Source organism: Eucyclogobius newberryi, unplaced genomic scaffold, assembly GCF_026437365.1.
Source record: "Eucyclogobius newberryi isolate DKJ021-1_F unplaced genomic scaffold, fEucNew1.0.hap1 SCAF_6, whole genome shotgun sequence".
Taxonomy (NCBI): Eukaryota; Metazoa; Chordata; class Actinopteri; order Gobiiformes; family Gobiidae; genus Eucyclogobius; species Eucyclogobius newberryi.
This window is the reverse complement of record NW_027316278.1, coordinates 39,181,576-39,194,892: the sequence shown is the minus strand read 5'-3', so window position 1 is coordinate 39,194,892 and position 13,317 is coordinate 39,181,576. Positions and strand designations below refer to the sequence as shown.

Here is a 13,317-nt window from a genome sequence, read left to right as displayed (position 1 = left end):
CCATATCTGTTCCCCACCAGCTCCACCAGCGGTCCATACTGTGCCTTTTTACGGACCTGTACACAGAGGAATATTCATACTCAAGCACAAACATGAGCGTGTGTACAATCCCATTCCCAGGTACACGTATGTGAGCAGCGTGTGCCTGTTCATGGCTCATCTTTGAATACAATCATTTCCGATATCCATTCACAGTGTTGTGTTTGTCCTTACACAGGTAAAGTGTGAGTGTCCATGGCTTCTGTCTGTGTAATCCAGTGGTCCCCAAACATTTTGACTCGAGGGCCACATAGGGTTCTAAGATTTGGCCGAGGGGCCGGGCCAGGAAAATATGGTGTGTTTGTGTGAACTAATGAATTACTATAAATGACACGCAAGATTTGACCTGTAACTTGTAACAAAGCAACAAATGCAAGGCTCAATGTACTAATTGTTTTCCAAATGCATTAAATAATGATGAATTTAATAACATTTCAGTTGAATAAACACAGCAGGAAAATTGACCTTCAATTTCCGTGGGAACAGTGTTGTTGATCTCCTGTTTTGCATCAAAGTCTGGTGTAAGTTTTGTTGTGGCAATTCTCAGGATGGATCCTTTGGTGTTGCTCAGTGAAGCTGGATCTGTGACGTTTGTTCATGTTCATGACACTGAATGTCTCACATGAGCAGGTCGGCCAAACAAGACCAGCATCTTCTGTACGTCCTCCGGAGATTTTGTTTCGTTCAGTGAAGCATAAAAGTCGTTAAGTTTAAGAGTGTTGGACCGTTTTTTATTAGCATTTCTTCTACCCATAAATGATCTAGTAGTAACAGCACGGAATGATTAATATCTATAAATAAAAAATCTTAATAAATGTCACCAGAATATGTAAACATTTTGACTTTAATGTTACGTTTTTGCTCTTCTGTCCTTCTCACGTCTCCAGTGGACACTGGACACTTTGTCCAGGTTGATGCTTCTTTTGCTTCTTGCTGTGACTTTATGCTCATCAACTGCTCCAAAATGTGCCACTTCAAGACCATTTCTGGATGATATTATTCATAAACTAACAGGGCCGCACCTGTCATAAACCGCACCTGTCATAAACGCAGGTGCCCACGTTGTAACATCAGAATAAATAAATAAAAAAACACATAAATAAAGCAGTAGTGATGCGTCTTTTGAACCGGGGGTCTTGTGGCGCACGCGGAGCACCCGCTGTCCACTTTAGTCTTGCTTTAGAACCGCTTTAGAACAAATCACAGCTGTCTCTAGTGTCCCCTCTGTCCTTGAAGACTCTGTGTGAGCTGATTTACCAGTGTCTTCACATCAGGATCATCTGCTCCTGAGCTCATACTCATGGAGTGAGTGTTACTGTGACATGAGATATTTACACAGAAATATGCTCCAGATAATGATGCACATGTGTCTTTGACTCGTGAGTCAGGTCTGGCCAAGAAAGTCTCATTTACACAATAGTGACACGCCAGTGTCTATTGAACGTGCCCGAGGTCCACGCTGCGCCCCGGGTCGCGGTCCGCGCTGCGCTGCGGGACTAATAAGACTAATTTCTCAGTAAATATGATTCTGATTGTAATAAAACACACAGCGTTTTGAAACTAAAAATGTAGAGAACACGACGTGTCTCCTGGACAGTGCTTCTACTGTCCACAAGAGTCTTCTACTGTCCACAAGAGTCTTCTGCTGTCCACAAGAGTCTTCTGCTGTCCACAAGAGTCTTCTGCTGTCCACAAGAGTCTTCTGCTGTCCACAAGAGTCTTCTGCTGTCCACAAGAGTCTTCTGCTGTCCACAAGAGTCTTCTACTGTCCACAAGAGTCTTCTACTGTCCACAAGAGTCTTCTACTGTCCACAAGAGTCTTCTTCAGTGTCAAACACTTGCGCGTCCTGCTCGATTGGCCCCGGTGGCCGTTTGTGGTGAATTTTATTTTCTACGCGCCATCGATTTTCTTGTGCGCGTACTAAGTGTGAGTAAGGCGCAGCTTAAGCCTCGTACAGACCGTGGCCGCTGAAGCGTCCAGTTTACATTCAAAGTCTATGTAAACGCGCGTCGAGCGCGAAGTGCGTTTACCGCGGCGCGATTTCTTCGTTTTTGCGGCGTGATTGGTGAGTTTTCTTACGTTCTCGGCGCTTTGAGCGCGTATGAGGCGTCCGAGGCGGCCAAAGCGTCCGGCGCGACATGTTCAGCTCTCTGCGGCAGATGCGCCGCAGCCAATCAGAGATGACGTGCTACACACGACCCGGAAAAAGACCCAAAACAAACCCGCAAGATAAAAAAAAAATCCTTAAAACGCAGCTCTTGGAGCTGTTTGTTCTAATTACTGAGAATAACAAGACAAGATTCTGGTCGTTATAATAAAAGTATTTATTCCCTATGATTACAAAACTAACAGATTAAAACGCATGTCATGTCCCTCACAAGTTCCCATCAGACGTCTGCTCCTCGTCTGGGGGCCTCTCACACACAGGACAAAGAATATGAATATTCATAAGAAGGTGGATCTTCTCTGGCACCAGCCGTACCAGGTAGTACCTTCCACTTCCTAATATGGTCGTGAGGTGTGACCCTTGACCCAGACTGAGAAGCTGGAGGAGCAGAGACAGACAAAAGCAGTGTGTGTGTGTGTGTGTGTGTGTGTGTGTCCAGTCTGCAATAACAATGATAGGTATATTAATGCATTACAAAATTAAATGCTTATTAATTCCTTCAGAGCAAATAATGATATTGACTAAACTCTGCTCAGCTCTGAAGTATCTGCAGGTCCCAGACGGGCCCCGGGGCCCATCGCCTCCGCTTTTGGACTTTGTAAAGTTAATAAACCAAAGCCATTAAACTCCATTTACACCACGAGAAAAGCAACACAGCACAACTCCTCCTCTGAGCATGTGCAGGACGACTCTCCTCCACTGAGCATGTGCAGGACGACTCTCCTCCTCTGAGCATGTGCAGGACGACTCTCCTCCACTGAGCATGTGCAGGACGACTCTCCTCCACTGAGCATGTGCAGGACGACTCTCCTCCACTGAGCATGTGCAGGACGACTCTCCTCCACTGAGCATGTGCAGGACGACTCTCCTCCACTGAGCATGTGCAGGACGACTCTCCTCCACTGAGCATGTGCAGGACGACTCTCCTCCACTGAGCATGTGCAGGACGACTCTCCTCCACTGAGCATGTGCAGGACGACTCTCCCCCACTGAGCATGTGCAGGACGACTCTCCTCCACTGAGCATGTGCAGGACGACTCTCCTCCACTGAGCATGTGCAGGACAACTCTCCTCCACTGAGCATGTGCAGGACGACTCTCCCCCACTGAGCATGTGCAGGACGACTCTCCCCCACTGAGCATGTGCAGGACGACTCTCCTCCACTGAGCATGTGCAGGACGACTCTCCTCCACTGAGCACGTGCAGGACGACTCTCCTCCACTGAGCACGTGCAGGACGACTCTCCTCCACTGAGCACGTGCAGGACGACTCTCCTCCACTGAGCACGTGCAGGACGACTCTCCTCCACTGAGCACGTGCAGGACGCCTCGACTCCACTGAGCACGTGCAGGACGACTCTCCTCCACTGAGCACGTGCAGGACGACTCTCCTCCACTGAGCACGTGCAGGACGACTCTCCTCCACTGAGCACGTGCAGGAAGACTCTCCTCCACTGAGCATGTGCAGGACGCCTCGACTCCACTGAGCATGTGCAGGACGACTCTCCTCCACTGAGCACGTGCAGGAAGACTCTCCTCCACTGAGCATGTGCAGGACGACTCTCCTCCACTGATCATGTGCAGGACGACTCGACTCCACTGAGCATGTGCAGGACGACTCTCCTCCACTGAGCACGTGCAGGAAGACTCTCCTCCACTGAGCACGTGCAGGAAGACTCTCCTCCACTGAGCATGTGCAGGACGACTCGGAGTGTATTTTACGGACATGAGTCCGGGGCGTCGAGAACGCGCGTCCGGTGCGTTTGTCTTTCAAATGTACAGGCGCTCAAATTCTGCGTCGGGTGCGATTCGGCCGCCGCAGTGTGTACGAGGCTTTAGAGGGAACAGTGCCATCTCTTGGGGAAATGTGGGCATTACAGGCAAAAGGTAAAATGAACGGCCACAGTATTGAGAGTTTGAATCCCGACTCCGACATTTGCTGCATGTCCTCCTTTCTCTCTCAACATTCCCCTTCCTTTCTTTCTCATTCCATCTACTGTCTAATAAACCCTACGGCAAAAAAAAGTATTATATTTTAATATAACTTGGCCGAATTGAAAGGCCCAACGGGCCGCACAACAGTGTCAATGCTAAGACAAGGAAATCTTTAGTTACTAAATAAAAATGATTAGAGTGATATTTTCCGATTGTGTAAAACCAAACCGCTTAATTAAAATGTCATATAATGTGTTTATCAGTTGCCTCTTGTGACCGTATGGGTCCAGTCACACACGCTGAGTGCATGTGACTGTTTATGAATCATATTCTAATTACATACATTATGTATTTTTTTAATTGTAGCTTCTTAAATAAGTAGATCCTTAAACACAAGCTCTTATTTGACTTTATCTGAGTTATTGTAGGACCATTATCTTCATATTATTGTGGGTTACCCACAATCCTGTCATTTGTTTATGAAGATGAACCACTCAAATTAAATACTTTCGACTACAGTCGTCCCACAAGCATGTTTAAAAGGTTTAGTATTTGTATTTTATTCTGGGAGGGGGACCCCCACCCCCCTGTATTGTTGTCTCAGTGATTGAACCTCTTGGCTGTAGGTCAGCTGTAGGTCAGTGCGATCTTCATTTGTTCCATTGTAGAGAAAAGCTTCAATTGTATCATCTGGAGACTGTTTTTACAAAAACAAGACATTTTGACTCTCACCCAAGAGTCATTCTCAATCTGTGGCTCTAGTCTGAGAACTCAGATATTTATCTTACTCTGAGTAAGCCCCGCCTACCGGGCGGAGCCTCCTGATTATGGCTGATTAACAGCCCTGATTAGCATCAGAATGGCCTTCAACACACTCTTATAAACCTCCATTTCTGTTTAAAGAGGAGTTCTCTCTCTTTTTTTTCCAACAAAAAGATGAAGAGATTAAGATGAAGCTGCACGGCGCTCTGTGGTCCTGAACTCCAGTGTCTGACGTGCTGATAGAGCCTCTTGTGCAGTGGCTCTTTAGTCTCACTATGTGGCGCTCTTTACAACTTTCTTCACTGCTTTGGACAGAATAAACTAAATTTCTCTGTTTTTGTGTCAGCATTTTGTCCTTAGTTTGAACCAGTTTTTTGTCTTGAAATGTTGTATGTCTAAAAATTCTTTCCAGTTTTTCAGTCCAGAGACATAAGGGACAGAGACACCTTTCTTCTTGGTTCTGTTTCCCTTTTGTCCCCTTTGTCCTGCTTTTTGGTTCAGCATTCCGGACATGTTTTTCATCCCTCCTCTTGTCCTCTGAGACGGTGGCACCAGCGTAATGTGCTCTCTTCTTTTAGTTCCTGTTAGTAATCTTGCTGCTGCATTTTGAACCAGTTGAAAGCTTTTTATGGAGCTTTTAGGACACGCTGTGAGCAGGAGTTACAGTAGTCTAATCTAGTCGTTACAAATGCATGGATAAGTTTTTCAGCTTCACTTTTAGGCAGGATTCTTCTGATTTTGGCTCTTGTTGTGCAAATGGAAATAGTCTGTTTTACAGACTTTATTTATATGAGCTTTAAATGAGAGCTCCTGGTCCAATAAGACTCTGAGGTTTCTTACAGTAGAACTGGAGGCTTCACTGACATTGTCCAGTGTGACTATCTGCTCAGATAGAGCGTCTCGTACATGTTTAGGACCAGCACAATGAGTTGATGAGTAAGACGAGGCACGTCAAGATTTGTACAGCAACAGTTAAAGGAAAAAGGAGGTTGGGGCGACACGTGATGCAAAATATAGGGGCGGGGCTTTTTGACATTATGTGAAAACAGTTTTTCTGTTTATATTTACTACAGAATGAATTAAGTAAACTAGCTTTATTTCCACTTTAGGTCATGATAATACAATGACTTAGAGGGAGATTCCATTTGTGAGAAAATACATTTGACATAAAATTACATTTGACACTTAAATATATCAGATTGTAAAGAGCAAAACAAACATGTCAGTGATACTGTCACTTACAGTGCAGAGTAACATTACTACATGACATTGTCGTATGGAAAGTTGTTCTTAACGACATGTCATTTATCGCATTCTTTCATAGGTTTTCTAATAACCAAACCCTCTACAAACTAAACAAAGAGGTTAAAATCGAAAGCTTATTACAGCGTTATGATCAAAGTTTGGAAACAGCACCAACCTGAGATTTGAGGTCTGGATAACGAGGTGTAAACCTGGACTTTCACAGGTACAAACACGGAGTTTTGTACAATCAGTACATAAAACAAACCAATGCATTATAACCCTTTGATTTTTATCAGAATTTAAGGGGAATAATACTAATAATACGGACATCCATTCTACCAAATGTTTTAAAAGAGAAGGTGATTTTATTTTGACTGACAAAGAATGGGAAATACCAACCACAAGATCACATGTTGCAGGTTTGTGAGAGGCCAACGACTGAAGTGACATGACATTCTGAAAATGGACAAAAATAACTTTTGCTCTCAATTTAAGACTTGCTTTACAGACTTTGGACTAAATGGGACAGAAACGTGGTCTAATTGATGGTTAGAGTTTTTCTTTTCTTTTTTTGTCCGATGCTGTAAGTTAGCGCTCTGTCATGTGTTTTGTTATAGATATAAAACTGTTATTGATCACTTTTATATCTTAATTGTTTGGATTGTGACAATGATTCACTCTTGTCAGGGCATTGAGTACCTCTGTCGTGGCTCCCCAAGGGTTAACGCATTTAGATAAACATCTTCCTCATGAGTTCCAATTTAAGTTAGGTTAAGTTAAGTTAAGTTTAAGACAACAAAACATTTGGATTTTCATTACTAAAACTCAGTAGACTAAATCCTCATTCTCACATTCACACCTTTAAAACAGTTGACACGTTTGACACTATGCACAGAATTAAAACACTAAAACAGCAGCCCAGATTGTCCCCTAGGGCACTTAAAGGTGGTATGGACGATTTTTTTCAGCAAATTTTTTATCATATTTCCTCGTGGCGTGGATAAATCATTTGTCCTGCCACGTATCAATCATAAAACGCACCTATCGCTCACCTGCAGCCGAGTGCGGTTCGTCCCCACGTTTCCGCGTGCCTAAGCGCATGGATCTATCATAATATAGTTCCCTCAGTGTACGGGGCAAAATGAAGACGGAGAAAGACAGTTCGAGCTGACGCAGAAGTGGACAGAACTCTACGGGAGACGAGAGATGCGATGTGCTCCGTCGCGCTAATAAACAAACGCACGTGTGTGTTGTATCAGTCCACACGGGGGAGTGGCATGTGCGCGGGGGAGTGGCATGTGCACTTCCGCCTGCGTTCTCAAATCGCCGAAAAAACGTCCATACCGCCTTTAACCCATATGCCCTACCAGAGGTTGCGCAGGTCCCACAGTCCTGCCGGGTGCCAGGGCCAACACTTAGAAGCTCCAAACTATAGTATGTTACAGTCTGTTCAGTGGAGTGAGGAGCCGGTGCGAACGTGCCTTAGACCCACAAGGACACAAGGACACTTGGACACAAGGACACTTGGACACAAGGACACTTGGACACAAGGACACTTGGAGGGAAGTTTGGAAATCTGGGTCGAGTTACCAATCCTAGAATGTACAATATTTTTCAAAAATTAACCCTAATATGAATGTTTAGGACCGTGTGCAACAAGAGAGGGAGAGAGAGCGATACACACTGATGCTCAAATCTGTGCATCAACAAGGGTCGCCATAGAGACGAGCACAAAACACTATAAAGCAGCGACTAATTAGACAACTGAAGTCTTAAAAGCGCAATGGATGATTTTTCGCCGATTTGAGAACTCAGGCGGAAGTGCACATGCCACTCCCCCGTGCACATGCCACTCCCCCGTGCACATGCCACTCCCCCGTGCACATGCCACTCCCCCTGTGCACATGCCACTCCCCCCGTTTGTTTATTAGCGCAACGGATCGCATCGCATCTCTCGTCTCCGTAGATTTTTGTCTCTTATGAGCTCGAACTGTCTTTCTCCGTCTTAATTTTGTCCCGTACACTGAGGGAACTATATTATGATAGATCCATGCGCATAGACACAGGGAAGCATGCTGCTCTCCTGGGGACGAGCCGGACGAGGCTCTGCAGGTGAACGAGGCTCTGCAGGTGAACGAGGCTCTGCAGGTGAACCAGGCTCTGCAGGTGAACCAGGCTCTACAGGTGAACGAGGCTCTGCAGGTGAGCAGTAGGTGCATTTTATGATACGTGGCAGGACTAATCGGTTGTCAACGCCACGAGGAAATGAAAAAAACAAAAAAATCATGGGCATTGTTACCAAGACTAATGATGATGCACTAGAGAAAAACAATAAACACTTTCATGAACATTTGAATATATAGCAATTTGAAGCTACATTTTGTAAATATGTATGTGTTTCTTTCTGAACATTGAATATAAAATAATTTTATACAATTAAGTAAGGAATCGTCAGATCTTATCATGTTGTGTTTGCTTTGCATTTCACAAGTTGAAGGGACACTGAAAATGCTGTACTGTTTACGGTTTGAAACGTCATTGATGGTGGCCAACTTGGATTTCAATATGGCTCCATTCTGCACTCTACGTCACTCTTGATAAGCTTCAGCACTTGCAGCTTGTGGATTAATATTGTTAGAACGCTAATTTGTCAAGGCTAATTATTCTTACGCAACGCAATGTGTTAAATTTTTATTTTTTTTTCAAAATCCAAGATGGCCGCCATCGGGGCGCGTTTTGAGGATGGGTCCTAATTGAAAAATTGATTCCTCTACCATGTCATTCATGTCTAGAAATGTTCATGATTTCCCCAAAGAGTGAACGATTTCTACAGATTGTAGTCTTAACTGCTGGACCTCTAGTTAACACGCACAATCGCTGGCTTCAAGCCTAAACTTTGGGTTGTTTTGGTAATGCTGCGGTGCTCCTGCCGCTTGCACTGCTCCCAGATGGCAGGTGACGTCAGGGGCGAGCAGGGGCCAACACAGGTGAGGGAACCTCCCTTTAAAGGCTCAGGTCACAGGTCATAGGCTGCCAGTGGATATGAGGGCTACTGCCACACCTCTTCAAAATGTTGCAATCAATATCGTACCATGAGATGAAAGTTGTGATGTTATTGTTTTGTGAGATTTGCATATCTCTAGGGATGTTACATCCCTAGTATAAAAGTTACGCAGTGCCCCTTTAATGAAGGCCTATCTCTCCTAAGCAGGGCTACAGTTTACATCTACATTTACATTCATTTATTCTATTTTATTATTATATTATTTTATTTCATCTTTTTTTTCCTCCATTCCCTATTAAGATATGAGAGGAGTTTTGTTAATAAGAGTTATTCTATTATGAGTGTTTTTTTGAAGCTTCCTATAAGTTATCTGTCCTTTCTACTGCGTTGTAAACACCAAAATTTCCCCATGTGTGGACAATAAAGGAATATCTTATCTTATCTTATAAATAGGTCGCCTCACTAAAATAACAAGATCACTTTAGTGGAAATGGCGCCCCCTTGTGGTGTCCGCGGGCTCGTGAGCTTATGTACGTGCGCCCTCCGCCCTCTAGTGGTCAGTGAAGAACAGTTCCACAAGTTTCTATTTACGGAAGTGTTTCTCACTCAGATGCACATGTGCTCCGAGTGTGACCGAGGAGCGGGGCCTCAGCGCAAACGTCAGCGGCGCAACGACACGCAAACCCCGCTGACTCATACTCCCACCATCCCTCTGTCAACAGCGTGGTCCCGCCCTCCCTCCGGCCGGCGGGCGGTGCCTCTGTCCCGGTGTGTGAAGCAGGAAATGCGCCAGTGTTTGTGGAAGTCGTGTGTGTGAGAAAGCGGACCTCCCTGTTCCGTGTGCCCGTGCAGCAGTCGGCCTGAGCCCGCCTGGAGCCCGCCTGGAGCCCGCCTGGAGCCCGCCTGAGCCCGCCTGGAGCGCGCACAGGAGGAGGAGCTGCGCCGCTGTCACTCCGCGCTCACAGGAACCAGGCACAGGCCGTGTTTACGCCGCCACGTCACGACACAATGCCCGTGAAAGGAGGCGGAAAGCTGGCCTCTTACCCCAGCAAAGGTGACAACATCGGGGTGAGTAAAGTGTGGCGGACATGGCTCTGAGCTGTCACGTCTCCGCGGTGGTGGCGGTGGCGGTGGTGGTGGGCTGAGGGTGCGCTTATGTAACGCCGCAAGTCCCGAGCTGCCCGGTGCCGACCCGGGTCCCGGTGCCAGAGCTGGACTGTGGACACCGGGTCCGGGCCAGTGTGTCCGTGGAAGCTGACACTTCACCTCCTGCAGTCTGAGAGCTGCTGCTGCTGCTCTTACACTGGAAACCTGACGAGACTAAAGCGAATACATTAAACATCCTTCGTATTATTAAGTTATTATGTTGTTATGTTGCTATTTTCATCGTCTGAGACCGTGATGTTCCAGAAGAGCGAATTCGACTGTAGTTTGTGAAGTAAACATGGTCTTTGCTTGTGTTGGTGCTTGTTTGACTTGTCCTGCAGGTGGACACTGCACAGGACATGTAGGGGCCACAGGGGCCGAGCTTCATTTACATTAAATTAACTGGTGTGTTCCTAACAAAACTTATGATTTTCCATTTTTTATATATATATATATATATATATATATATATATATATATATATATATATATATATATATATATAAAATAAACTATATATATAAAATAAACTATATATATATATATATATATATATATATATATAAAATAAACTATATATATATATATATATATATATATATATATATATATATATATATAAAATAAACTATATATATATATATATATATATATATATATATATATATATATATATATATATATATATATAGTTTATTTTATATATATATATATGATACAGAAGCCTTTGTTTACAATTACAGAGGTTAAGAGGTTAGACGTTTTCACTAGTTCTAGCTCTTGACCAGTCTTCTGACCAGTTTTGTGCAGGTTTGCGGAAATCAAAGTATTTCCCTTCACAATGATGAATCCCTGGTGTAATGTGGTGCCTGGGGCCCCTGTACAAAATGACAAACTGTTCGGTCATGTGGATGAAATGGAGAATCCCTGTGTAAAATTGGTGCTTATGACATGGAAAGAGCTGATACAAACGAATCAAAGATGTTAAATTCCGTAGCTGGTTTGCTTATCAAAGGTTTGACCTTAGATTTAAAGGACAAATATGCATTATTTGTCTTTTTTTTTAGTCTTTAAACATTTTTTTTTGGTACCTTTTTAGTTTGGCATCTCATGTTTTAGAACTAAACTTTTTTTTTAAATTTGGTAAAAAAAACAGAATTTCCCACAGCACTCACTGAAGTTTTGGCGCCATCTACTGGCTGCAGAGAGAATTAGACCGGCTCATAATAAACAACTGGAAAGTTTTCTCTGAGATGCTTTGTAGCCATTACGCAAAGAGCAGCATCAAACACTGAATCATAAACACAAATCAAAAACTCTTTCTCACCATGTCGTGCCGACCACACCAGAGCCGAGTGTGAACGTGGGATTGTGTTGATGTGTTCCTAACGTGGCCTCGGTGTTTTCTTGTGTGCGTGGATCACTCCGGGCCGAGCGACTCTGACACTTAGACAAGTTTCACTCAGGACTGTAGTGCTGTAGTGTAGAGCGAGCGTGTCCTGCTCCGGGCGCTCTGACGGGCGCTCTGACGGGCGCTCTGACGGGCGCTCTGACGGGCGCTCTGACGGGCGCTCTGCTCTACAATGGGGTCAGCCCTGTTACTTCTGCATTACTTCATCAACCACAGAGTGGTGGATCTTCTTTTAGCTCCGTCCTCAGACGTCATAGTGTTGAATGTTTTGGGACAAATATCTGCTTGTGATTAGGCCCGAGCCCCAGCAGGGCGGAGGGCCTATTGCTCCCGTCTGTCTGACCCCGTCGCCCCTGGCAAGTACAGTGAACTAGCCCATGCCGAAGGCATGGATCATGCATACTTACTCCTGCTATGACAGAAATAGTGGCGGCATCGGGAAGGCTTAGAGCTTTCAAACGATGTATCATTTGTTGTTAGTGGAAACGGCTATATTGTTTTTGCTAAAAATATTATTATTTTTATTTTTTCTATTGTTCTTCTTCTGCGCTTTGAGCTCTAATTTGACCCCCTGAACATGCTCAAAAACTCACCAAACTTTGCCCAAAATTCAGAATCGGCGAAAAATTAGATTATTTTCTGGGCCATTTTTTTTTTCGTCAAAAAATGGCGCGACAGCGCCACCGACAAAAGTCAAAATACATTGCGCCTATGGGAGACGCCCCGAGGTCAACTTTGTCGTAGAGCTACGAAATTCAGGACACGCATTCCTCTCGTGAGGACAAAAAAAATATATCATTGTGGCCACGCCCCCAGACTTACCCTATGCCCGCCATCTTCCTTTGAAAATGAAAACAAGCTGAGTTAGCCATTTTGTTCACGTCAAACTTTGACAAACTCCTCCTAGGGCGTTTTGCCCACCAACTTCAAAATCGGCGTATGTCCTCTGGACAAGTGGGGCATCTAAAGTTATCCAATTTTTTGGTATACCTTTTACGCTCTGTGTGCGGCGCAGCCGCAAAGTTGGACCACTTATTGCTAATCTAAAAATTGCTCCCATTTGATCAAAACGAGTCCGATTAGGACCATATTTGAATCAGTTGTTAAACTTTCTAGTTTGGACCAGTTTATGATGACAAAATTGAAATGGGCGCGATAGCGCCCCCTACAGAGTGACCTTTAAATTAACATTGAAGGTCAAAAATTAGTTTTACCAAAATGTTCTAAACTTTACCCAAAATTCTATTTTGCCGTCCCGATCGAAAAAGCCAATCAGACAAATGCCTTAATTTTTACGGCGTAGTCGTAGCGATGACAGAAACCTCCCATGTTATCCCTATGGGAAAACCGCAAAATCTCTCAAATATCCACATTTTTATGTTTCACACTTTAACGAACTCCTCCTAGTGCGTTTTGCCCACCAACCTCAAAATCGGTGTACGTCCTCTAGACAAGTGGGGCATCTAAAGTTATCCAAATTTTAAGGATAGCTTTTACGGTCTCTGTGCGACGGAGCCGCAAACGTTTCTCAGAATTCTGACTATTTGGCTTTCAGAGTGGCCTATAAACAATAGAGTTTTTCCAAATGACATGATATTTTGAACAAAA

At 44.4% G+C, this 13,317-nt stretch overlaps 1 protein-coding gene across 4 annotated transcripts in view; it reads left to right on the top strand.

The window, feature by feature from the left end:
• Positions 1-13,317, top strand: part of LOC140346978 (tight junction protein 2-like) — a 146,772-nt gene that overhangs the window by 29,291 nt on the left and 104,164 nt on the right. The window contains exon 1 of one of the 4 annotated variants that reach the window (XM_072433277.1): positions 9,799-10,220. The exons of the other annotated variants lie outside the window; for them this stretch is intronic. Within the exon in view, the coding sequence (XP_072289378.1) occupies positions 10,161-10,220 (60 nt within the window). The 5' untranslated portion in view covers positions 9,799-10,160. Of the gene's footprint in view, positions 1-9,798; positions 10,221-13,317 lie in introns of those variants that run through there. 4 annotated transcript variants of the gene reach the window in all.